Below are 26,865 nucleotides of genomic sequence, written 5' to 3' on the forward strand. Positions count from 1 at the left end.
CACAATCTAAGACAGCATACATTGTTTTTTGTCTATGTAGCCAGTCTACACCTTAGCCATGAGGCCAACATGTCGTACTGTCCTACCCACCTTATTGTGGGTCAGCTTAAGGTGCAGCAACTAACTGATTTCCCAATCAGCAATTAACACAACCAACTCTTACTTTCCACTGTGTATGCTGAGACTGAGTGAGGAGGCAGGATGGAGAGATAGCTAGCACAGTAGCTTCAGCCACCTGTCAGATATATTATGCTTTGCTTTAGAAACCCGTGGAGTAATAATCTCTGTCAACACCACTACACTAGAAAACGTGATAAGCTAGAACCTGTAGCAGCACCAACGAACTACAGAAAGTGCTTAAGTTCAGGTCACTCAATTAGTGTTACTGCCACTACTCCTCTTTTAAAATCATGTCAGTCCAAACAAAACAAAATAACCATAGAGGGGAAAACACAGCGACTAGAGAAAAGCATGACTGGAGAAAAACCAACATGCTTGCAGCAGCCAAAAGCACCTAAAAGAATATGGGCAAATTCCAAATCTTCCACAGAATCATGAGTCATCACCAAAATGTCACATTTAGGTTTGTATAGGAAAAGATGAAAAACAGTACTTCCACAATAAATTAGAAAAATCCAAAGTCAGCTGGTGTTAGCTGTGTTAACTAGAGATAGGAAGAAGGCTATATCAGGCAAAGAAGTCCATCAACAGCTATTTATTTATTAATTAAACAAACCTATATATTCTCAGATTGGGGGTAAGAAGACATGTATAAATACTTAGTCTTATAAAACTTTTAAGATGTGGTGGCTTATAGCCTTCAAATTTGGATTGCTACCAAATTGTATTTTACTATACTTCTACAATATCTCTCATTGCTTCCGCATATTATACACAATTCTAGAGCTGGATTAATTTGGTAAAAATATGAATTTAGTATTCATTTCTGAAAAGATTTAAGGATTAATTTCTGTAAAAACTGTAACATTAAATATATTTATTTTAATATACTGGAACAGTTTGCTTCATATTAACTGTCTTAATTTTGGCTTGACATTGATTTTATTAACTTTGCCATGAAACGTAATTACTACACAGGATTGCATTCTAGTCCAATCTCCATTAATTTTGTAATAAATTAAATCTATGTATTCTCTTTTTAAAATTTGTGAAATAATAAAATTATTTCAACAACTTTTCTATCAGTAATTTTGGTTTTGAAAATAATCCCCCCCCCAAATACCATTTAAAATAAACTATGGAAATTTTACAACACATAAAATGATCCAGCATATGAAATACTGAGATTCAGTTCTGATGGTTTTCACTGTTCATCATGTTCTTCAGAATCACTGTGGTGATGGTGGTGACAAGAAGTACTTTTACTGGCTGCTAGAGAAAATGCAGTTGGGGAAATGGGTCTGGATTCTGGAATATGTTCCCTTCTGTATTTCTCAATGTATGGTTCAGCTACTTCCCAAACCTAGATGTAGAAAAATAAAAAAAGCGATTTAGAAGAAAAGGCAAAGTCTGATCCTGAAACTCTGCAAAATATTGGAGCATATGTCAAAATAACTAATAAGCAGGAGACATGCTAAAATTAGGAACAGGCAACTGATGCCCTACAGGTGTTTTCCCCTACAGGTGTCCGCTACTGGCCATAAAGCTAAGTCTTATGGGGTCTGACATTCAGAATATTTAGAGGGCAAGTTTGTTTTATCATTCATTCATTCATTCATTCATTCATTCATTCATTCATTCATTCATTCATTATGATTTTATTAATGTAACTGATTGAAGCCAGTTTGCCCACATCACCCGGTCAAGATAAAAAAAAACCTCCTCCCAATTTTTTCTTTTTTATTCAGAAATTCCATATGTCTGCCTACCACCAATTTTACCTCTTTAGTAACAAGTGAAAGAATACTTCCTTATGTGCCCACATTTTACAGATTCCATTTTTCCTTTTCTTGTTTAAATATTTGTTTTTATTGGCTTGCTAATTATTTTCTGCCAATTATTTCTTGTTTTGTTTTGTTTGTTTTCCAATATTTACCATTAATGAGCTGACCTGGGAAACTTTTGGGAAACAAATAAATATAGGTATTTGAAATAAATATGCTATTTTTTTTCCTCACAGTAGCTGCTACAACCTTGCTTATGCTGACTGGGAATTCTGAGAATTATAGTTCTTTTAAATATTTTCCATAGAGCTGTGAATACTAAATCTTGTAAGGAATTATCAACAATTGCTAGGTACACAAAATTATTTGCATGGGTGTATATGCATAACAACAACTTGCCTTCTGATCTACAAGCAATCGGTGAGTTGCTTCAATGTCAGGGGCCATAAAACGATCTTTTATCCAAGGCCTGAAAAACATCAAATTACAATCCTAAATTTAGTCCTGTTAGTATGGTTTTGTTAATATTTGGCCAATGTTCCCAAAAGCTATAATCTGTGGGAATAGTTGTTTGATATACCTGACAACAGACCGCACAAGGTCATAGACTTTCTCCAATGGGGTTGTAGTCCTGAGGGGGCGTAGAAACTCTATGCCCTGACATGCTGCAAGCAGTTCTATAGCCAGCACTAATGAATAAAAGCAATAGGAAACTGCTTGGTTAGCTGAAAAGTGTTCAAGATATAACACTCAACGATTGCAGTCACAGAACCCAGTTGGCACTTTGAGATGTGAATGAGAGTGGACTTCTGAAGAAATTATACAAATATTTTGTCATTTGCCAAAAAATGCAAGAAGTTGATCTGTAGGTTAAATATCAAGGGAAAAGTAAAAGTCAAATTAAACAGTATATTTATTAGGCCAATTCAAGCCCACAAGTTAACGTGCATTGTGCAAACATTAGGCAAAATTATAAACAATGAATAAACGAGGGCAAGCACCACAGTCATAATATTGGTAAACGATGTAATCATGAAATCAAATCTTTATTATGGTCACAGACCACATAAAATGATTTAATAATATCCAATACCATTAATAATACATCTGCACCAAGCTGTTCATAATACAGAAATGCCAAAATAAGATACCCACAGAATAATAATAATAATAATAATAATAATAATAATAATAATAATAATAATAATAATAATAATAATAATAATAAAAGGATAGGGCTTTTTCACTTGAGCTACCTTAGCCTCCAATGAAGTATACTATGACAATCTATCCAAGATCAGCAACTAAAAACATATTTTTAGTCTGATATATTTCACAGTCTTAAACCTTACACATTGGGGCTGCTTACAATACATTTCAAAGCACTGAGCTGTCTGAAGGAGCCTAAATATGCCCCTCATAATGGTTCTGTACTTTAAAAAGTCTTGCTGTGCCACCTAGATGCCAAGCGTTTTTCATCTCTCCTCAAGCTCATTAGAGATGTTAAAGAATTTAGCTACAGATGTTGCTGGGAACAAAGGCTAGTTTTTAATTCCGGCAGATTCATGGCAAAATGAATGCCAGCATGAACACAGTCTCATTGATATTCATGCTTCCAAACCTGACTCTCTGTTGAAAATACAGTATATGAACTTATCAGGAACCTTTGCTTTTTCTTTAGCTTTGTAGCAAAAATACCTCCACAAAGTCACAGCAGCAGTGGGCTCATCTCGGGGGACTGATTCTCTTTTGTAGTATTTCCTGAAGCAGCTCTAAGAAGAGACTGCTGTTAATATGTGGGACTGTGATAGGCAGGTCTTTGACCGGTACATAAAATTCTTCATATATCATAAAAATAAAAGAAGTTAAAACAATTAAAAAGAAGTAAAAGAAAAGGAGAGGAAGGAAATGTAAAAGTGTCAAAGAAATACAATTTTATCAGACAATGTTGTAGCAGCGAGGCAAAATTTGACTACTTTATGAGTAATAGTGATCTTATGATCTGCTAGAATATAGGAGACACACCAATGATATTGTGAAAAGAAAAGAAAAGGCCAAGAGTCCAGGTGGCCTTACACATTTTAAAAGGAAGTAAATTCTCTGTAGATTTTAAAAAGACCAATGAATTTTGTCTGGATAGTTGATTAAAAATAAACCCTGTAAATCAAGGAATGAGAAGAATCAAACCGACACTGATTCAGCCATTCCTATCGCTAACAGTGCCACTGCCTATCTTGGAATCCTGCTTTTGTTCAGCCTCATAGGAATCTAACACACAAATGTACCTCGTGAAGCTTTGCTGGGATGCCCTGTGTCTTCCTAGGAGACTGCCACTTAGCTTTACCTTGTTCCACATGCTCAACGACTTTAAGTGCTTTTCTTGCAGCCCATCCTCCCATGGAGACGTGATCCTCTGTTGCGGCACTGGTTGAAAGAGAGTCCACAGAAGAGGGGTGGCACAAAGCTTTATTCTCTGAAACTGCAAAAGCCCAGAAGAAATAAATGCTGGCCTCAAAAGCAAATAATAATGGAAACAATGTCCCATTATAAAGAACAGTCAGCTATTAAAGGTCTTTGGAATAATAGTATTGTATCCAAAACTTTAGGCAGTGGTCATATTCTACATTTCAATGTATCCTGAAGTGAACAGAAGCCAACATTAAGTTCTTCCTAGTCTAAAGTTGAGTTTGGTATCTTTCTTCATCAAAGCTGAATGTCTACTTAACTATATACATGTAACTGTTTACATACTCAAAATAAATAATAAAAAAAGAATCTGCAATACTATATTGGCGAATATCTGTAGCTCGGGTGTAGGATGAGGGTGAAGGTTCGTTCTCCGAGCTGGAGGATTGGTTTCCGAACTTTTTGTTACGAGGCTAGGTAACATCTTCAGCAGCGTTTAGTGGATGTCTGTGTCAGTGTTCTTCTGTTTATAAGGGCTTCAGGTGTGGGAGTGTCAAGTGAGGGTCTTGTGATGGGCCAGGTGTGAGTCATCAGAGAGAGGCTTGTGATGGGGTGGTACTTCATGTATATAGATAGATATTGTGCAGACCTTCCATAAACTTTGTATCTTTTTTTCCCTTTGCTAATAGTCATAGCTGATTCGAAAGTAAGCTTCAGATTGTTGCCTTGATGAAATAGCCCAACCGTGGTGGGATATTAGCTTCCTCAATATTTCTATATAACTGAGTGTATTTTTTCATCTACCTACACAATATTTCCTATGCTCAGGAAGGCTTTCAATCTTACTGTGTGGAAAACACAGTGATGTATTACTCATATATATCTGGGAATAAGCCTTATTTATCCTAAGATGATATTGCATATAGAGAATCATGCTGTCAATGTACAGAAGTATTGGCACAGTGCCAGATTGTAATTGATAGCCTTAGATGCAAAGAGTTATGCACAAGAAATTATAAAAAAAATTGTATGTGCTACAGTACTACCATAAAACAGACGGAATGCACTGTTATCAATACTCCCAATTTCAGGTGAGAAGTTCATATTTTCCCAAGTCCTCAAATGCCTGTGAGCCTAAGTACTCACCCAAGGCAGCTGCTGTGCAATGTGCAATCATGAAACCAGAATTTAGACCTCCTTCTGTAACCAAAAATGGTGGTAATTCACTGAGTGATGGATTACAGAGTCGTTCGATTCGCCTTTCACTAATTGCAGCAAGTTCATGGACACCAATTGCAAGGTAATCTAAAGCCTGCAAGTTAAACAGTTTTAGAGGTAGGAATTTTAGCTATCCTCCCTCCCTCCTAATTTCAATATTAGTAAATACATGTTAGAGAAAGAAATTTTAGACACCTACCTTGGCTGGATATTCACCATGGAAATTTCCTCCAGAAATTGTCTCCTTCCGGTCAGCAAAAACCATCTTTACCAAAAAAAATTAAGAATTAATACGATGGGTTTAAAAATGAGTCCTTTGATCAGATTAGACTCCACAATTTTAATATATTAATTCATTTCATAGTATAGATGGGACTTAGCAAATCTTTTTAAAGTGATTTGAGTGAGAGGTAAGCATATACCCTTTTGATGCATAGAAAATGTACGATAAAGTCAATAGGCGTGAATGTTTCTGCACAAATATGGAATTGAAGATTGGTTGCTAAATATAGTAAGAGAGTTATAATAATGAAACTAAAAAAATGAAGGAGCATAAAAGGAATATTTAGTAAATGGTTCAGTTCTGACCAAGGAGTCAGACCACGGTACATGATGTTCCCTTAAATGTTTAATGTATTTGTGAATAAATATATAAGGATAGCTTATTGTGACATCAGAGGTATGTTAATTGGGAAGTTAATGAACATGCACTTTGAGATGTCATTCCCTTTGCTGTGAAACAGAATGGATTGCAATGAATGTTAGATAGATTGTGTGATGAAAGAAAGAGCCAGGAATTATAATTTAACATGTATGAGACAAAGGTTTGGAAGAGAAAACAGAGATAAGAATTGCAAGCTATACTTATATTAGGGAAAAAATAGAATATGCATAAATTTGTGAGCTTTATATTTATAGAGATGCAGAAATGAATGGAAAATGTTTAAGATATGGAAATGATGGTAGAAAGATAGTGGATATTATGTAGCTTCTTGTGTGGAATAAATGGTTGTTGAAAGAAGTCAAAATGTTTGTATAGAGAAGTGTACTCTGCCATATTGTTGCATGAAGTTGAATATTATGAAATGTATAGGTAACTTGAATGAAATGGGATTGGAATACTTAAGAAGTACACAAACATTCAGGTAAACCAAGAGATAGAGTCAAGAATGAAAGGGTGATGAATGAACGCAGTACAAAAAAGAGTAACCAGTACAAAAGAAGTACATTGAGATAGTTTGATCCTGTACTGTACAGAGAATAAATGTGAATCAAATCACAAAATAGGGATATGAAAGAAGAATGAATGGCTTGAAAGAAAAAGAGACTTGGAAAACCGAGGTTGGATAGAGTTGGTAAAATCCTCAGAAAGGGAGATGTGAGAACTATAAATAACAAGGCAACATATAATCAGTGTATGGATGAGATTGAAAAAAGACCAGTTTGTATAGATAGAAATACAGGTAGAAGTATAGTAGACAATTTTGGAATAAATAAGATTTAGTTAGGTTTATCATTTTTTGTCTACAATTTATTTTGCTTCTTAATCTAATCTAATCTAATCTAATCTAATCTAATCTAATCTCTCACAATCCAAATTTACTTCTTATTAACAGAACTCTTAAAGTAAAAAATAAAATAAAAAAGGATACAGGATTGTCTGTTGCACTGTTGAGCTCTGTGGTAATTATGTTCTTTACAAAGGCAATTGTGTCATTCACAACACCATGAACCTACAAGAAAAAGGTAGAAGTTAGTTATTTTTTGGTAAACCATTATTCATTTTAGAGTTAACCTTCCCAACCTGTCACCCTCTGTATGTGTTGAACTGTAACTTTGTACATTCTCAGCCAATATAAGCAGAGGCTTCAGTTCAAAATTCTGTTAAAACAAGTCCACTCTTTCCATCTTTGTTGATTAAACAGAACATTAGCTTCATAATAATGCCTGACACTTTGTAGACAATACAAGTATGCAGCTTATATTCACAGCATACTTTACCGGATTGATGTTTGGTTGAATCACAAGTGTGGGCAGAACATATGGAGTTAAGGAAAGGTAGACATTGTGATCACTCAGTAAACAAAGCTTTCAAAATATCTCTGCGTAAGTTTCCTATGCAATATGCTGCATGTGTTTAATAAGTTTAACTATAACTATATTGCATGCAGCAATTCTTAATTTGTTATAAATAATCTATTCACAGGTGACAATTTTTCACTATTGTTAAATTATTCTCTAAAATTATTTAACTAATTGAATTATTCAACTAATTGAATTATTCAACCAAGAATTTTATTCTTTGTAATGATCATTCCATATAGATTCTACTTCTGTAACAAATATAATCTCTGTTTGGAAAACATTTTTTCGTACAGTATAATCTATTTGAAGTCAAAGAAGTTCCTGGTGACTTTGATAAAGATGCCCATAAAATGTTGGCAGCAATAGGAAATGGTTTATTACTATCTTCTTCCAGGCTGTTTTTTGCAAGTACTAAAACCCTGATATTCAGGATAGGACCTACATATTATGTTATATCCAATCAAAATGACCTTACTAATAAGACAAGTAAACTTGTCTGAATTTCAGACAAGTTTGACTAGATACTATAACTTGCTCAGACTGTGAGTATTTAGAGGCCCACATGCTGAAGTAAGTCTCTTTCAAGTAAAGATTGAGTGAAATTTTCCTGAGAACAACCATTTGAAAATGATCTCCTGTTGTCTTCTTTATCTAAGAAGTCAATTTCTGCAATTAGCCTGCAGCCCTAGGATTTCTTGTTGATTTCTAATCTACTTGCTTGCCTGTCTAATTTTTCTGACTTCAGTCAAAGGTAACTGGATGCTGCCACTTAGCTGCATGCAGGTAGTACTACTTATTAAGTGTCATTCTTAAATACAATTGTTGAAATTGCTATTTTTTTAATTAATGTCATTAGTTTTACTTGTGAATTGCACTTGCTTATAAAATTAACTTTGGTTAACTTGGAAAGTAGATTAAGATTCTGGCTACATATTGTAAATCTGAAAGAATTTCTGAAGGTTTACCTGAGGACAACAACGTAATGTGTATGCATCTTGCACTCTATCACAAAATCTATGTGATTCTGTAAAAGAAACAAAGCAAATAATGTTTGTTTTAGAGAACCTGCATTAATATTTTGGTGAAATCTTCACAGTGTGGTGTTAAAATATGGGATTTGCGTCAAAATATTTTCTATATGAGTTATGTGGCAACTGTTTTCACTTCTGTAACTCTGGATTCACATAGTAACAGTATATTGAATTTTGATGCAAATAATATTTTATTATTTTACAATGAAATGTACATGTCATGTGTTTACAGGTAAGTTCTATATTCAGATTAATTTTATATTATAACATGTTTAATGAATTCTAAATATTCTATATGTGTGATTTTTTTTAGCAACAAATAGTAGTCATGGCTCAAAATACTATTTTAAATTAAGCAGAAATGTCATTTTTAGTTTTTTAATAAAAGATTGCACTAATTGGACAAATAAAGTATATATCAACTGCCAATAATTACTCACCTGCTATTTCAGAAGGATGATGATCAGAATCTAAGAGAGACCTGAATCGAAAAGCTACCTCAATCTGCCCCTGATGTGGTCGCAGTGCATGAATATCTGATTTAAAGTAAGGATAAAGAGGTAAAATATTTGCAGAAAATAAATGAAGGAGGATTGAAATCTCACCAAATTGACTTTATGGGCATCTTTGAAAATTGAGAAAAACATGGAGATATGGGGGGGGGGAAATATGCCTGTGCTAGGCCTCCCAGGGCTTCTCCTGGGACTCCTGAGGCAACTCTTGCTTGTTTAATGACCCAATGAGTTCATTTAATGACTGCATCAAGGAAAGCAGGGATGGGGGGGGTCATAAGGTGAAAATGTGGGCTCTTCCCTTAATGGCTGTCATGTCTTCTGACCATAATGAGTAGCCTCCATTATGGTTGTGAGCCAAGAACTACCTTTATAGCAAGAATGTCAATGGACCTCAAATCATGACTTATACAACAAAAAAAGATATTTAGAATTTAGCGGATTTCACTAGATTTATATAGATAAGGAATGTCAAAACAACATTTTTGGATATGTGATAAGGATAATGCATCTTTAAAATACATGTTTTTACAGTGCCCTATACTTACAAAGTTTTGGGAGAAAGTAATGTGTTACGTTAACATGATTATTATTATATGACAAAAACTAAAATTCTCAGAGGATAATATTTCCTGAACTACATGAGATTTGAAACCAACAGTGCAAATGAATTCTCTGTGCCCTTACTACTGCAATACTGGAAAGATAAATTTATGACCTCTTCCACTCAGTGATTATATTTGCCATACATGAGCTGATAGACGTAAACTTTGTATGGACAAATATAATGAAATATCAGATTCATTTATAAAGAATACAGTAGGTTAAGAAATAGTCATATAAATGTATCAGAAATATATACATTTTGAATAATATTTGCATTAGACAAATATATATAGAATTGAATCTCTTTATTGATATAATGACATATCATACAAAAGCTTACAGGTAGTCCTCAAGTTACAATCATTTGTTTAGTGACCATTTGAAGTCACAATGGCACTGAAAAGAGTAATTTACAACCATTTTTCACACTTATGACGGTTGCAACATCCCCATGATCACTTGATCAAAATTTGGATGCTTGGCAACTGGCATGTATTTATGATGGTTGCAGTGTCCTGGGGTCATGTGATTACCTCTTGCAACCTTCTGACAAGCAAATTCAATGGGGAAACTAGATTCACTTAACAACTGTGCTATTAATTTAACAACTGCAGTGATCCACTTAACAACTGTGGCAAAAAACGTCATAAAATGGGACAACACTCACTTGTCTGACTTAGTAATAGAAATTTTGGGGGGTCAGTAGTGGTCATAAGTCAAGGACTACCTGTAATATGTTTTTGTCATATTTTTTCACTTTTTCATTATAGCACTTTTTATGTGTTTTTTGAATCTCATTGACAATGTATGCCCCTACCAATATTATTTTCCTATTTGTTCTTTTCTTTCTTGTTATTAATTTAAACAGCAATGAATAAACAAAAAAAACAATAAAGATAAAGAAGTAACAGTTTCCCTTTACTTGTGAAAGCAAAGCTTTCTTGTTTCATTTTGTATAAACTTAAGACTATATTTATGGGGAACGCAGTACAGGAAAAATAATTTAAAGTTGTAATCAATTAAAATCTAGCAGTGTGGTATAAAACATTTGGTGATCATTCAGTGTATTCCTATTTCTTTCAATGAATGGGACCTAATATAAAATGGTGTAATGTATGGAGTGCTTTTGTTTGGGATCCAAACAGTATTCTTTTTTAAAAAAATGATTATTTACTTCCATTTTACTTCCATTCTCCACCCACAGCAATCAGCTAACATCTATGCCCAGGAATATAATGCATAGAACATAACCTATTCTGACTGAGTTGTTTGGTCTCCCAAGCAACTGTTACTGTTAAAAGTATGTTCCTAAATATTTTCTGCAAAGTTTTGGATTATTCTAAAGTTACTGGTTATGTGATGATGCTAGTTTGGCTGCCACAGTGAGAATTTGTATTGTTGAAAATGTATGCCACAAATTTGCAAACTAATGTATATATTTTGTATAAAATCTGTAATACTGTTGTCCATTATTTGTGGCAAGCTCAGGTGACTTATAGATATGACCAGAAATATGTTTTAGAATTGCTGAGGGATTTTTCTGCAATAGGTCTCTGAATAAAGAATATTACTGCATAGGGAAAGTGAGCAAATTACCATAGAGGGCAAGTGAGACAGACCGACATACAGACAGACCTTAGTCTATACTATGCTTTAAAAATACCAACCCGTATCAAAGGCTTTTGTTGTGCCCTTTAGAACTTCCAGTGTGAGGGCAGCCACAATGTCAGCTTGTCTAGCAATTGCACTGGCCCTTTCCACTGCTTCGCATCCCAGAGAAGTTATCATTTGTGTTCCATTTATAAGAGCCAGACCCTTCAAAGAAATGCCAAGGGTTATATATTCAGTGAGTCTTTCTGTTCAAAGACATTTGTATGTCCTTCCTATATTTTCCTGGCTCAAACCACACAAGATGTTTCCTCTTGTGCTTCAGCCCAAAGCAATATCAGGAAATAGCCTGGGTGGGGAAAGAAGCTATTTAAGTTCTTCATTCCAACATTTGTTCAACTTGAAATTACCTTTCTGGCAGTCATATCTCATGGTTGGCTACAGTTTACCTTCCTAGCAGTCCTGTCATCTAGAAAACTCCATGAAGACATGAAGCTTCAGTCTGAATGTCTTGAGAGTTTTACTTATAATTAATTTAAGACCTCTTGTCAAAGCTGACTCGCTTTCTGCATCAACCTTCAGCTCGCAGTTTGCCAAACACAAACGGGATGGGGGTCGGTAAATTCCTAGGGTGGGGAATGCATGAGAGCCTTCTGCTGTTGAAGAGGCGATAACCACTAAGGCCAAGTTCTTGGATCTACCAGCTGGAGCAGAATGTTTTTCCAAAACAAAAGTACTGAGTGTAATTGGTGGACAATGAAGTATGGGCAGCCCAGGGGTGAAAAGGGGATTTTACCTAGGTGGGTTTTCCCGGAAAAACCTCAGAACTGACTTTGCTTCTGCTGTGCCTAAATGGATCTTTCAGTAAAGTTTTACTCTTGGTAGTTCCTATGTGCCAGGAGTTTTCTTGGGGGGGGGGATGTGCCAAATGGGATGGTTGACACCTCTTTTCTGTAAGTGTCTATGCAAGGAAGCAGTAAATGCAAAACACTCAAGTATATTCCATTCAACTACACAAGGAAAACTTTCATTATATAAAGCAAAGTTCAATTAATCCTGTGCTGAGTACTCAGCTGCAATCTAGCCACAGCTAAATAAGAATATGTAAAAGAAACCTATGTTGACCTTGGGCATATGAATGAGCTATAAGGGGAGGAAAAGATTGTACAGTCTTAAAAAAGAAGGAAAGTGGGAGAATGAAACTGTTTCCCTATGCCCAAGTCAACTTTACATTTTTTTTCTGCAAAAGATACAGGCCTCTTTGATTCACTAAAACAATTCAGTGCTGCATTATGTACCTATATGATAAATTATCTGCCAATCGAAACTGTGATATTGGGAAACAAACATGCATTTTATTACCTCTTTTGGCTTCAAAGTAATTGGTTTGAGTCCATGAGCTTCCAGCACCTATAAGGCAGTACCAAGAAAGTTTATTAAGTGAGAAAAGCTTTTCAAATGAAGTCCTCAGTAATCTACATCCAAATATTTTGAAATATCTAGCAGCTGTGCATTCTAGAACAAAAATGAAGAAGAGGTCTTAACTTTGCATTGAAGTTTTAGTTTTAATTGAACTGTTGTTTGGAATTTCTAGATTTTTTTTACTGTATATAACCATTTAACACATTTGTATTGTGTTAAATGTTCCAGTTCCAATGTTTTTCTTCAGATTGCCTTGACTTAGTGAAATGCTTCTCCTCAGGCAGTAGGTGGCTTCTAATTGTGTTTGCTTCAGCTGAAGCACACACTTTCCCATGACCAGGAACCCTGGAATATTAATGTTTGCAGTTACACAGAGACTTTTATTCATATTCAAGCAAGCTAGAGTACAGGTAGTCCTTGACATAGGACATAATCAAAACCAGAATTTTGGTTTAAACTGTTGTGCTTATAAGTTAGGCACCACATGACTGGACTCAATTTTGGACCATTTTATGGCAATTGTTAAGCGAATCATGCAGTTGTTAAATGAATCCATTCTTCTAAATGGATATTTTTTTGCTGGAAACTGGCAAAAATGTTGGAAAGTAGGGAAAAAATTGCAAATTACAGTCACATGACTGCTCAATGGGGCAATCAGTCATAAATGTGAGCACTTTACCAAGGGCCCAAAATGCAATCCTGTGACCACAGGAGAAGGGGCACAAGGTTTCACAACAGACTTTAAAGAACCCTTTCTGAGGTCATCATAACTTTGAATGGTGGTTAAAAGACCAGTCATAAATTGAGGACTACCTGTAGAAGCCCTTTATATGTAGCAATTACTTAAAACAGGCAACTTAGTAATTTGGGAGAACAGGGCTGTCTTATGCATCTCCATGTCTCTTATACTTCACCTTATTCGGTCTATAGATCCAATTAATATAAAACAGTCTGGGTTTTTTAAAAAATATACTATGAAAGCATGCCATATATACTTTATACAGTATATAAAGGTCTTCCTAGATAGATTAAAAAAATTCTAATACTGTCAAACAAGATTTTCCAGAAATTTTGAACTGAAGTGGCATTTTCTGAAATTATACTAATTTCTAAAAAGATGTTATAAAGAAAATCAATGGGGAAAAATCTTAAAAATACTTGAAAGGCTAGAAATATATTAGTTAGAATATATGAAGATGAGAGCCAGTTTGATGTAATGATTAAAGGCACAAGGCCAAAAACCAAAAGACAGAGTTCTAGGCCTACCTCAGGCATGAAACCAGCTGGATAATTTTGGCCAATCATTCACTCTCAAGCTACTTCTGAAAAACTAAGAAAACTGTGTTTATCCAGGCAGTTTCCAGGAGTCAAAACTGATTTGAAGGTACACTACATGTAGGTAAATATGTATTTAGAGTATATTTTATTTTAAAAAATATGCTTAATTTGTTGTTCTGGACAGTTTGCTTGGCATCTTAAGATGTTTGATTAAAAAATTTAAAAAGTTCCCATTCTATGATGGCTTTTATTTATCAAATGTGTCTCTTTGCTGCTAGCAGGACATAGATTTGTATAACTATATTGTATTGTGTGAAGGAGAAAATAATAGATGGAAATAAGTTCAACTACTTGCTTGATTTTCTGTCCTAGGAACAACCTTCTCACAGGCTTTGGACAGTAATGGTTAATTAAAATCTAACACATGAGGTGGAAGGTCCAGGCTGAGAAAAGCTTTATTAAAAACTAGAGGTCAAAACTGATTCTTCTTCATGGCCATCCCATAGGCATTCATGGATGCACTGGAAAATGCAGAAAGCATTTAAAATGCCCCTGCAGACTTCATGAATTGAATACCATCTTGCTCACTTTACCTCCAGCCTGCTTGTTGTAGTGTCTTGCTTGAAGGTGAGACCTGAGGTCATGAAGTCTTACCTGTGATCTGTTGGGGTAATAAAGATATTTCCCAAATATTTCCTTTGGATTTCTCCTTAGAAGCAACATACTTGCCTTCGTTTTTTAAAAGAAGATTAGCGCATGTATCATTTACATTAGAAAATATCTCTCTTACATATTTTGCATCAGCCCATCCACTCTTTGGGGACCACATCTTTCCTTCGCCAATGAGTCCCAGGGCAAGGTGGGAAAGAGGTGCTAAGTCTCCACTGGCTCCAACAGTCCCTTGCTCTGGAATGTAGGGCAGGCAGGATGCTATGGAGGAAAATTACTTTGGTTAGGGCTTCTCTTTGTTTGAGATACATCTTTAGCAGAGCATTTTAATTATAGTTCCCACTGAATAGGAAGGCAAACCAAAATTACCCTGTTGCCTTTCAACAGGGAAAATAGCTTTCTCTATTCACTACCACTATCCTAGGTTACAGGGGTATCCACCATACATAGTGAAATAATCAAGATGGCAGCACCCCCTTTTTTAAAAAGTGCAATATTGATCATAGCCACCATCTCAACTTTTTAAATCTTTCTGTGCGATCAACCCTGCCAAAGTTCCCCAAAGCACTTCAGGTGCTACTATTGCCTGTCTTCCCCACAATTCATCAGTAAACCCAATAAAAGGTTAATTGTTACTTGGGTGAGAGGAACATGTTTGCATGCATTTTTCAGGTGGCAGATGGAAAAGAGGGACGGCTTCTTGTGTTTTTAAAGTATACTGAAAATGAGATCCTTGACAGAGCCATGATGACTGAATTGATAATAGTTGCTGTTATTATATTTCCTTTCAGCAAAATATAATAAATGCCACTACATCATGATGATCTTGCTTGGGTGGGAAATGAAACTTTTGCTAGAAAACAGCCAAGCTCCAAGAGCCGAACAATTGAACCCTGTGCTCCATATATTCTCTACTTGAAAGATGTTAACTACCACTACGTTGAGCATTGCAGGATATAAATAATATTGATGTTGGCAAACATGGTCCAACTCTAGTATTCTATCATTTTATTCAATGTGCAATCAACTACTTTTAAAGGCATAGAGAAGAGAGAAAGATTGTGCTCCCTTTTTCATAGGAGATAAGATTCACTTATCATGTTACCATTAAATGCTTCAATGACTTGCTGAAGAGTTTCTAGTGAAAGTCCACTGTATCCTTTGGCTAGGACATTTATCCTCAGAGCTAAGAGCATACGGCATCTCTCTGGAATCAAAGGCTTCCCAACTCCTGAAACGAAAATGTTCACTTCAAGATTATCAAGATGAAAATGAGTGTAAAAAATGGTTATGAAATAATTAGAAATGAATCATTACCTGCAGAATGTGACCGGACTAAGTTCACTTGCAGCTCCCTCAGAGAGAAAAGAGTGGAAAATAGTCAGTTCAAACTATATTATGAAATTAAATTTAATGCAAAAAGTTAAAAAAAATTAAAACTATGGAAATTATTTCACTAAATTAAAAATAACTTTGGCTCAAGCTGATCATTTAGAAATTGTCTACGTTTTCTAGTGTTTGCTTTTACAGCAGGGGTGTCAAACTGCCGGCCCATGGACTGGTTGCATCATGCAGAGGCCATTCTCTCTCCAGCTCCAGCAATGGGGAAAAAGTCGCAATACATTGCAACACGTCATGTGATGTGGCAAGTTTGACACCCATGTTTTACAGAGTTTAGAAATAAATAAAAGTGACATACTGTAGCTTACTGTTTGGAATAACAGTCCGTGCAAACTTCCCAAAGCCTGTTGTGATACCGTAGACAACTGAAAGAATCAGATGTTATTATTATTATTATTATTATTATTATTATTATTATTATTATTATTATTATTATTATTATTATTATTATTATTATTATTGAAAGAGACTTAGTCATGTTTATAGCAATGATTGTTTAGGTAGGACTGGCCTTTTGGGCTCTGTACTCCAGGGCTGTCTCAAATATCACTTAGAAAATGGTCAGTGATAATGGCAGCAATAAAGAAGCAGATAGTGGACATGCTGGGGTCACTACAATCAGTACTGTTCATTGTAGCAATCTTATTGCTTTCTTCCTTTCAAAATGCTTTATAATCAGGGCAGACTCCTTGGGCATGTACCTATTTACTTGCTGCAGTCCTTTTGCCTGCAGTCCTGAATCATGCGGGACCCATAATAGGGCATCTGAGGAGATGATGTCACAGGTGAAACATTGTTTTCATGATACCTTTTTCATATCAGTGGGTTATTGTATTGATGGTCACTTTCTACCTTTCATTCTGTCCCAATGATTGCAACATAGCGGATTGGTCTTAATATTTTTTTATTATTTTATATTAAGAATATGTTTTCTCTTTTTCTACAGAAAGTGGTGTTTATTCCCAGCTGAATGTATGTGGCATTAGAGCAGCAGATGCAAACTCAGTTCTAGTTCTACTACCGAATTGCCACGATTTGGGTGTGTAATACTGTAGGTGCATTTTGCTTGTTTCAGAATAAGGTTGGCAAGGGGATTTTGTTTGCTCTCAAGTTCTAGGGATACAAAGTAAGAAGCAGAAGAAGGGAAATATCAGCCTGTGCTGCCAGAAGATAATTTTATAAAATGAAAGCAATGGTTACCTCTTTGTTCGCTTATAATACTTTCAATAACATCTCTGGATTTTTTGACTCTAATTTCAGCTTCAGGAGTAAGCTGGAAAAATAAAGATCTTACTTATTTTGTGTTTCAGTTACAGGTAAAGGGCAAAAACATCAAAATCTCTCCAGTTCTTTACCTTGATTTTATACAGCCTCTTTCCTAAATTGACCAAATCTTCTGTTGTCAAACTATTTCCATCTAAATAAAGATACTGAACAAAAGAACTGTGTGAGTGTGAATAACATGACATCAATAATGACAACCAATTGTAATCTGTGGAACTATTGCTGATTGCTTGGGCATAATCAAAGGCACTGAAGTGGAACATCAGAGTTTCTCTTTCATTTCTCTTTCTTTAATTTTTATATTGCTCTTCCTTCTGGAGGACCACAATACAGTTTATAAGAAAAAAATAAAAATAATCTTAAATTAAACCATTGTACTAGTAGGAACTTGTTGTTGTTAGCTGCGAAGTCGTGTCCGACCCATCGCGACCCTATGGACAACATTCCTCCAGGCCTTCCTGTCTTCTACCATCTTCTGGAGTCCATTTAAGCTCACGCCTACTGCTTCAGTGACTCCATCCAGCCACCTCATTCTCTGTCGTCCCCTTCTTCTATTGCCCTCGATCTTTCCCAGCATTAGGCTCTTCTCCAGTGAAGTAGGAACTATTTTTATGCAATTAAAAAAAAAACACCTTTATATCCAAAAGGCAGGCTTTCAGACTATTAAACTCTTAAAGTGCAATACTTCTTTCCAGTGTCTTTTTTAGGACTATGCACAGTGGTGGGATTCAGCTGGTTTGCAGAACCAGTAGCTAATTTTTTGTTGCCCAGGCCCAGAATGGACTTCCGGAAGCAGCATCCACACAGAGAACTGGTTGTTCACATATTTGAATCCCACCACTGACTATGCAATCAACCAATTTACCAGACTTGAGAGTATTAGGAATGTAGTTTCTTCTATTTACTCAGAAGTAATTCCCAGTGTGTTTGGCAGACCAGAACCTAGACATGTACACAGAAGCATGTCATACTGTTGCTGTGGTGTTGTATTATTAGAGCACTAAGGGTTTTTTTAGACAGTGTTAGAAAATTAAGAAAAACAAGGAAGCTTGCATATTTATCATCTAAATCATAGTGTAAAAGAAGAAAAAAACAAGGGATCAGGAGAGAACAGGAAGCAAACATATTTGGATTTATATTCCAAATTATGGAATATACATTATGGAGAAGGCTTTAATTTCAGTTCCCACTAGTGTATGGTAATGGCCATTCTGGTTGTGATGCTACACATCGTGTGGACATGAAATTGCTGAAGGCTGTGCTAACTCTTCATAAGTCACCTTTCCTCCATACCTGTTCCGGTTCTCTATATTTACTGTATCTGAAATAACATATAAGAAAAATAAACATGACAAGCTGATGGTTTACATTTTAGAATATTTTGGAGCATTTATTTTACTTTTGTTCATTTAAACTTCTTTTTAGGCTACTTCTATCAGCAAGAGAAAGAACACAGTTATGTACTAAACAAAATCTTTTCAACCTAGAAATCTTCAAAAAAAGATACATCTGAGAAATTTTTTCAAAGGATACAAATAAATACCTTCTGGCTGAGAAGGAATGTAATCTGGGGACATTACATCTCCTTGTATCACTGGAGGGAAAGGGAAATTAATTACGACTACATAGATTTTCTTCATTTTTATGTCCAGATAAGTCATGCCTTGGTTACCTTTCTTTGATTAGAAGCATACCCTGCATTTTCAGGATCAAGCACACTATATCCACTGGGTATTGTGTGGCATATAAATTTAAATCATCATCACCATCACCATCTTGCTAAATCATCCAAACCTTATTATGCCATTTCCCCATGTCTCTTTATGCTTTCTTTTTTTCCTAATTCCGTTATTTATTTATTTAAAAGATTTGTATGGCCATCCATCTTAGAGCACAACTCTGAGCAGGTTGCAACAACAATTAAATTAAAAAAGCACAACCCCCCCCAGCCAATTTACATTCTCCTATCTCTACCCCAGAAGAACCTGAGGAAAAATCAGTTCCTTGTGCTATTTTAAAAGCAGACAGACATATATAACAATTTTGTCAGAAAGATATGTGCAAATATTTATTATTTGCACATACAGTATCTTTCCCATATTGGTGATAATGAGCATTATGGAAATAGCAGTCCAATTTATACTGTTAACAATAATTACAGAAGGCTGATGCGAAGCATAAGCTTAGAAACCAGATACCTACATCAGAAACTGATTGTCAAAAACTTGATAGTGGATTAGTAATAGGGAGAAATGATAAAGGACAAACAGCACAGAGACAATTGCTTTTCAGCTGAGATACAATTGCAGCTAAAATTTGGGATGTTATGATTAATGTGACATCGAAAACAGCAATTTAGATTTAATATATTTTCTTTCAGTGTATAAATAAGGAAAATACATGCTTTGTAATATCCCTTCTAAAAATGCTTTTAAGATATTTGAAAGTAACTGTGACTAAAATATTGTATATTTAAACATAAACATGTTCCTGATGTTGGCTTCTTTGGAGAATAGCTTATATTGTTTCCTGCCATTTTTTCCCTTTCTGACCATTTCAATTTAGTTCCCTTTGATTTACACAAGATATTTTCAGACCTGTAACGTGCCGTTTGCTTACCAACTTGCACAAACTCATTGTCCTCTAGGACATCCTCCAAGGCATCATCCTGGTCCAGCAATCCAAGTCCTTTGCAGCATTGTACATAGAATGTCACTTCTTCCACTGAAGCAAACCCTCCATTATCAGGCTTGTTTTTGACGTAACGCCTCAGAGCTTCTTTTCCCAGCCATCCCACTGTGCTTGCCCCACTTTGACAAGGGACAGTGAGCCATTCCCCTCGGACATGCACTGTGTACCTTGGCATACTTGTCTTCGGTTTGCTGTTGCCCTGTTACTAGAAAGCTTCAGTTGAAGGCTGAGCACCACTGCCTTCAGTCTAAGGCTGAGCGCCACTCTGATCTACATTCTGCAGCACAAGCCACCTGACTGGCTTCTACTGTCCCAATCAGAAGACTAAAAAGCCACCCACCCACCTGGAGGTTCTGGGGCTCTGCAAATAAATCAACCCATGTACATAACGGAGTCTGATGAAAAACCCAAATAAAGCAAGTCTTTGTAAATTAAATAAGCACCTCTAGTTGTCCAAATTAGCTCTGAAGCCTGTTTTGTTTCATTTTTGTTCTTGAAAGAACTGCTTCCTAAACTCAAATGATTCCATATATTTTAAAAAAACAATGTTAATTTCTGTATTATCATAATCAATTATGTCGCTCAATAGTCTTTTTACTAGTATATATTCAGTGTTACATAGTACATATCATGTTCCTTTCTCTCTAACTCGCTTTTCTACCCATTGGTAAAAATAAGTGATTCCAAATATTTGACTGAGTTTATCTGAATTCAAACTTTTTCCTGATGAATTTGATTTTCTATTAATTAAAACATCCCACACAAGTTAAATTTCTTTTTCCATGTACCCTCTTTCAAAAGACTTACCTCCTTGAACAGCTAATGTTATTCTTATATAATAGACAGGGTTCCCAACCCTAGGGGTGCAAGACAATATTCCAGGGGGTGTGAAAACCTGGGGTTAGAAGTTTCAAAATTATAGTGTATATGCATAATTCATTGCCGTTATTTTGAACTTTTGTAAGGGGTGCAAGAATATATCAGAAGCGTTCTAGTGGTGCGGGGTATAGAAAAGGTTGAGAACGTTGCACTAGAGAAATGCAATTACATCACTGAGTCTCCAGATGTATTCAAGCTCAAAAAGATCTGAGACAATAACTTTCTATAAAAATATGTCTGATATGAAGTATGTTCAAGGAAAGCACATATGCAGAACCCAAAAGTTATTTAGTTGACACAGGACTTTCTTTTTTGTCGTGCAAACAACCCTGAAGTTTTAGTCCCTAGCATTCCCCTTTAAAAACAAATTGGGTTAATAGTTGTTTTGAACTCCGATTGCACCAGGCAGAGTAAACATTACTCAACTCAACCATATTTTTGTGTACTACAAAATAACACTCTTTTGGTCTGTTGATAAAAGGAAGCAATAATGTGCGTTCTGACTTGATCTTCATTGGTTCTGTTCTTCTGCCAGGGATATATCAACCTTTAACCTGAATTGGAATTGAGGAACATCATCTCCCATCTAGGCACTTTAATTTTTTCTTTTTCTATTATGTCGATCATCAAATGAAACTGCACAAGCTCATATTATGTTGGTGATAAAAATATATGCTTGCACAATCATGAACCAATAGTTTTGTATGAATAAATTAGCCTGTCTTCCCAAATTCACTATAAAACTTTTAGAAGTTGTTCTAAAATGAGTAGAGTTAAAAGAACATATTCTTTCAACTAAGTTGTAATTTTCTGTATGGGCACATTTTTAAAGAATATAAAAGATTTCTCTAATGACAAAATCAGTATTGATCATGAGGTAACTAGGGTAAAGCAACAACCTTTAGACTTCAGCCCTCACAGAAGTCATATGTATAGTAATAGACCTATTAGCATTAATCATTAATCTAAATGTGAATACAGAACATTTAAGTAGAATCTGTTATAGATTTCTCTGTTGTATTATTTCATATTGAAATGCAGGTCAAATTAGAAGCAAAAAGCCATACAAGTATAAATATGGCTATGGGGAAATAGACTGAAATTTCACTACAGTACATGGAAACTGCAATTCTCTATACAGGCACCCAGTCTTCTGGGTATACTTGGAAGTGGCATGGGAAGGCTCTCAACTAATTTCTCTTTACTCCGTTTTCTCTAAAACATCTTTCTTCCCTCATTGCAGGCAGTAGCACCCTTTTTCTCTAGGCAAAATTATTCAGCATGTTTCTAAAAAAACTAATCGTGTTCCATAAACAATATGGAGAAATGAAAAGGGTCAGATATAAATCTTCTAGAATTAAAATATAGTTGTAAAAACATTCAAAACTACTAGGGAATTGTGGCTGCATCTCGAGTATCACAATAGACCAGGGGTAGGCAACCTCGGCTCTTTTATGACTCATGGACTTCAACTTCCAGAATTCCTGAGTCAGCTGAGTCAGGAATTCTGGGAGTTGAAGTCCAAGAGTCATAAAAGAGCCGAGGTTGCCTACCCCTGCAATAGACCAATGGATCTGTGCAGTATATATATTTGGGGGACAATCTGTCTCCTATCGTTTCTATTCAACCTAAACTAGGGGTAGGCAACCTTGGCTCTTTTATGACTCGTGGACTTCAACTCCCAGAATTCCTGAGCCAGTACAGCCAGCTAGGAATTCTGGGAGTTCAAATCCACGAGTCATAAATGAGCCAAGGTTGCCTACTCCTGAACAGATCTATCAGAGGGCATGCACTGAGCCCCTCCTATCAAAACCATGATATCTTGTTAGACTCTGCAGTTATGGCTCCCCAGCAATACAGGTAGTCCTCAACTTACAACCACAAATGAGCCCAAAATTTCTGTTAAGTGAGACATTTGTTAAGTGAGTTTTGCCTCATTTTACGACCTCTCTTTGCCAGTTGTTAAGGGAATCACTGCAGTTGTTAAGTTAGTAATAAGGCTCTTGATTGAATATGGCTTCCCCATTGACTTTGCTGGTCAGAAGATCGCCAGAGGTGATGAGAGTACCCAGGACGCTGCAGCTCTCAAAAATATGAACTACTTGCCAAGCATCTGAATTTTGATCATGTGGCCATGGGGATGCTTCAACAGTCGTAAGTGTGAAGAATGTTCGTCATTTTTTTCAATGCCATTGTAACTTTGAACAGTTGCTAAACAAACTGTTCTAAGTTGAGGACTACCTGTGGTACTTTACAAAACAGCATCCCTCCGAAGATTCAGATGGCCCTGACTCTGTTAGCCTTTCGCAGCCTAGCTGTTCCCTCAGGTGTATGAGTCAGGTGGTTAGATAAGCTCTACTGCATTTATAGATGAACAAGGTAGTTGTTTTATCCTGGGTGCCGGAGTTATGTACCGTGGGCTTTGTGTTTTAGTCCTTGTACGTCACCCAGAGCCACCACAGCAAGTCACCATACCATATAAATCTTATAAATAAAAATAAACTGGTTAATTATTTCTGTCTTTATATTTTAAAAGGCAAAGATTTGACTCACGAGTCAGACATGAAAGCTATACCAACGTGGTTAAAGAAAGAGTATAAGCCAGAGATTCATCTGTTCATTGTTTATTTCAATTTTCTGATGAAGTCAATGATTGCGTTATTAAGTATACCAAAATAAAAATAGACTGCAGGTAGAAGAACTCAAAAAGCTATGATTAATACGGTTTCAATAAAGTCCATTAGTACCTATATTTGTTGTGGTAAAAGTACAACTAGTGTAGCAAAATGTAGAAAAATATAGGGGGAGGGTTTCCTCCAGGTTTGCAGAATGTGCATGTAACACAAGTGCAAAACTCTAGAAAATCTAGAAAGAGCTTCTTTGTTCCAGGTTCAGAATACGAAGTAATAAAGCAAGTGAGATCTACCATGATTCAATTTGTATTTTTTTAGCAATAGTGTTGAAAATAGCAAAATTCTCTTATACAGGGTCAGCACTGTGAACTCTGCAGAGGTTAGGCTGTTTGTCCCTCCAGGCCCAGATCTTTGGATACCAACATTGCAGTCACTGGATGCATAGATACTTTGTGCTGCTGGAAAGCACTGATGGCTTGTTCACGCGATTTTTCAAATTTATAGAGATCCCTATAAAAAATTCCACATAACAAAAAAATTTTTTTAGTGCTTTTGTTTTCATTAGTGTTCTACATAATAAAAGCTGTAATCTGAACTAAGTAGGATGACATAGTTTATCTACTCCAACTATCTAGTTTTGAGAAAAGTTCTGCATGATAAATAGATTTGCATGAACCTCTTTTAGAACTTACCTAGTTACATTTCTGCCTAATATAATTTACATTATGTAAAACATGTATATACCATCTGCTACTTTAAAAACTCCAAAGTTGGAGTGATAGATAAAACAAAACAAGGCCTCAGCTAGTGTAAACCAGCCAATATTTTCAAAATGCCTCATTATATAGAAGATTGCTCTGCCTGTTAGACTGCTAGCTTCAATCAAATGAGATTAACAAGACGATATTCATTAATCTCCAGTAACAACAAGCCAAAATCTCACAGCCAAATTTAACAAGATCTGTGTTCTCCTATGCGGTCTTATGATAACTGCTATTCTTTAGATTTTAAGTTTTAAAATGACATTATAAAACAGTGATGCCAGCTTCATGAAAAAGGTTTTTGTTAATTCTTGCTCCTCCAACATCCAGGTTGTGAAATTTGTATTGTATCATATATGAAAGAAAAAGAAATAGACTAAACAGAAATTAGTACAAATTCCACAGTAATACGATTAATAAGTAAGTTGCATTTTTGCATTTTCTTTATAGTATTGGTGATTTTGAAAAAGTCAAGAAAAAAATAATGAAATATAAATCAATGATCAGGAAAATGGCTAAAACATTTTGACATTTGTCTTACTTGAACAGTGGGCGAGTAAATTTCATGCGGCCTTGTTCAGTAGCCATCTTTAGAGCTAGAGGGATGGCATCTTCCCACTTGGCTTGAATGCAGAGGCGAAGCCATCTGAAAGGTAGCGAAATGAAGTTCATTTTCCTTTTTATTGGATTCCTTTGTACTACTATAAACCACTTAACAATTTTATATATATATATATCCTTTTAATATATAACAAAAGTAATAATCCAGGTTCTACAATATGTTGTAAATTAAGCAAATTAAGAATAGTTACTCATATAATTTATCTTTTTCAGATATCCAGTTATTAAACAAATTTAACTGGTGCATAAGAAAAGCTATTAAAAATGATAATTTGCCTCTAGCAGCAGTAGAGTTTAGTAGAAGTGCATTGCACACAAGACGCACAAGCTGTCTTGGCAAGATATCCCTTTCATAGTCATATTTTTAAATTTTTTATACCCTAAAGCTTTATCACACACTGGACATCTGCTTTCAACTTTTCCTTTTAAGAAAATGTCAGTTTGCTCTATTCTATAACATGCATCAAATCAATCTGACAGAGATAGCTTTTCAGTGCATTGTGGACAACTGAACAAATCTGCAAGACTCTTGCACATAACATATAGACAACAATTAATCAAATAGACTATTTAGCATTTTAAAATTTAGCAGCACCCTCTACAGATTAGACAATTTTAACGAAAATTGCAATGTAACATTCTTGGCTTAAAAAATGTAGGTGATTATAGACTGGCTGTCAGGCCCAGTAGGTCACTCCCTTCCCTTTTCCTCTCATTTGGAACGTTCATTTTGATCTCTTTAAAACCCTCCTTGCTTGTTGAAGACCAGAACAGGAAATTGTGGTTTAATGCCAACTGATTAAAATTTGAATTGAAGAGACTGGAAACAAAGCACTGAAGTCATGAGGATGAAACAAAGAAAAAAAAAATATAGTCCTGATATAGTAATGGCTTATTTAGCCAAAAGCTTAACAGTCTAACAATGCTTGTTGGCATCAAAGTAAATATATTAAGTCTGCAAACTTAGGTTTCCAACTAGGCAACTGGTATTATCAGGTATAATTCATTATTTAAAGGAGCCTAACAGAGAAGTAATAAGGGACGCGGTGGCTCAGTGGGTTAGGATGCTGAGCTTGTCGATCAGAAGGTCGGCAGTTTGGCGGGTCGAATCCCGAGTGCCGCGTAACAGAGTGAGCGTCTGTTACTCATCCCAGCTTCTGCCAACCTAGCAGTTCGAAAGCACGTAAAAATGCAAGTAGAAAAATAGGGACCACTCTGGTGGGAAGGTAACAGCGTTCCGTGCGCCTTTGGCGTCTAGTCATGCCGGCCACATGACCACGGAGACGTCCTCGGACAAGCGCTGGCTCTTCGGCTTTGAAACGGAGATGAGCACCGGCCCCTAGAGTCAGAAAACGACTAGCACACATGTGCGGGGGAACCTTTACCTTTACCTTTAACAGAGAAGTAAAAAACAAAAGTTTCATTTTTCACCTTCTTTAAAATTCTGAGGGTACACGATCCTCTCACACACACATTCTTGAACAGCTGCTTATTTCTATGAATTTGTTTCCATGTATAATTTCTAATCTCCATCGTGAGAGATTTAGGGGGTACATGCAATAGGACTAAGTAGAAAAACGTGATTTGCAATCTTTTCAATATATTAATTTCTGGATTTTTAACCAACCTGAATCTGATTTCCGAATTGTTTGTTGCATTGAAGTCATAGATTTCCTGCATTCGTCTCACATGGCTCACTGGAAGAGGGTTCTATGAATTTTGAAACAGTGTGTGTATGTGGGAAAGAGAAGGACAGACAAGGAGGAAAAGGAAAGGGGAACAAAATCACAATCATTTATCTTTAGTTCTAAGTAACGATGCCAGTTTCCAAGCAGTTTTTATAGAAATTCACCCAC

At 35.7% G+C, this 26,865-nt stretch overlaps 2 protein-coding genes across 2 annotated transcripts in view; both read right to left on the reverse strand.

Moving 5' to 3' along the window:
* Positions 1–1,324: 1,324 nt before the first annotated feature.
* On the reverse strand, positions 1,325–20,339 carry HAL (histidine ammonia-lyase; the record flags this gene model as incomplete). The annotated part of the gene is made up of 20 exons (XM_081332013.1): positions 20,044–20,339; positions 18,958–19,018; positions 18,718–18,745; positions 17,496–17,570; positions 17,341–17,413; positions 16,439–16,505; positions 16,057–16,094; positions 15,845–15,970; positions 14,861–15,000; positions 12,733–12,780; positions 11,430–11,577; positions 9,085–9,180; positions 8,579–8,637; positions 7,181–7,261; positions 5,728–5,793; positions 5,457–5,622; positions 4,249–4,383; positions 2,485–2,593; positions 2,304–2,373; positions 1,325–1,483 (listed from the first exon to the last, which is right to left on the reverse strand). The coding sequence occupies exons 1-20, from the start codon at positions 20,288–20,290 to the stop codon at positions 1,325–1,327; spliced, it is 1,992 nt and encodes a 663-aa protein (XP_081188139.1). The 5' UTR covers positions 20,291–20,339.
* Positions 20,340–23,602: 3,263 nt separating this feature from the next.
* The window catches only part of LTA4H (leukotriene A4 hydrolase), a 33,847-nt gene continuing 30,584 nt past the window's right edge, over positions 23,603–26,865 (reverse strand). The window contains exons 17-19 of the mRNA XM_081331713.1: positions 26,637–26,719; positions 24,930–25,034; positions 23,603–24,137 (exon numbers count right to left, since the gene is read on the reverse strand). Coding sequence (XP_081187839.1) covers positions 24,008–24,137; positions 24,930–25,034; positions 26,637–26,719 — 318 coding nt within the window. The 3' untranslated portion in view covers positions 23,603–24,007. The remainder of the gene's footprint in view (positions 24,138–24,929; positions 25,035–26,636; positions 26,720–26,865) is intronic.

Source organism: Vipera berus (genome assembly GCF_964194415.1).
Source record: "Vipera berus genome assembly, chromosome: 6".
Classification (NCBI taxonomy): Eukaryota; Metazoa; Chordata; class Lepidosauria; order Squamata; family Viperidae; genus Vipera; species Vipera berus.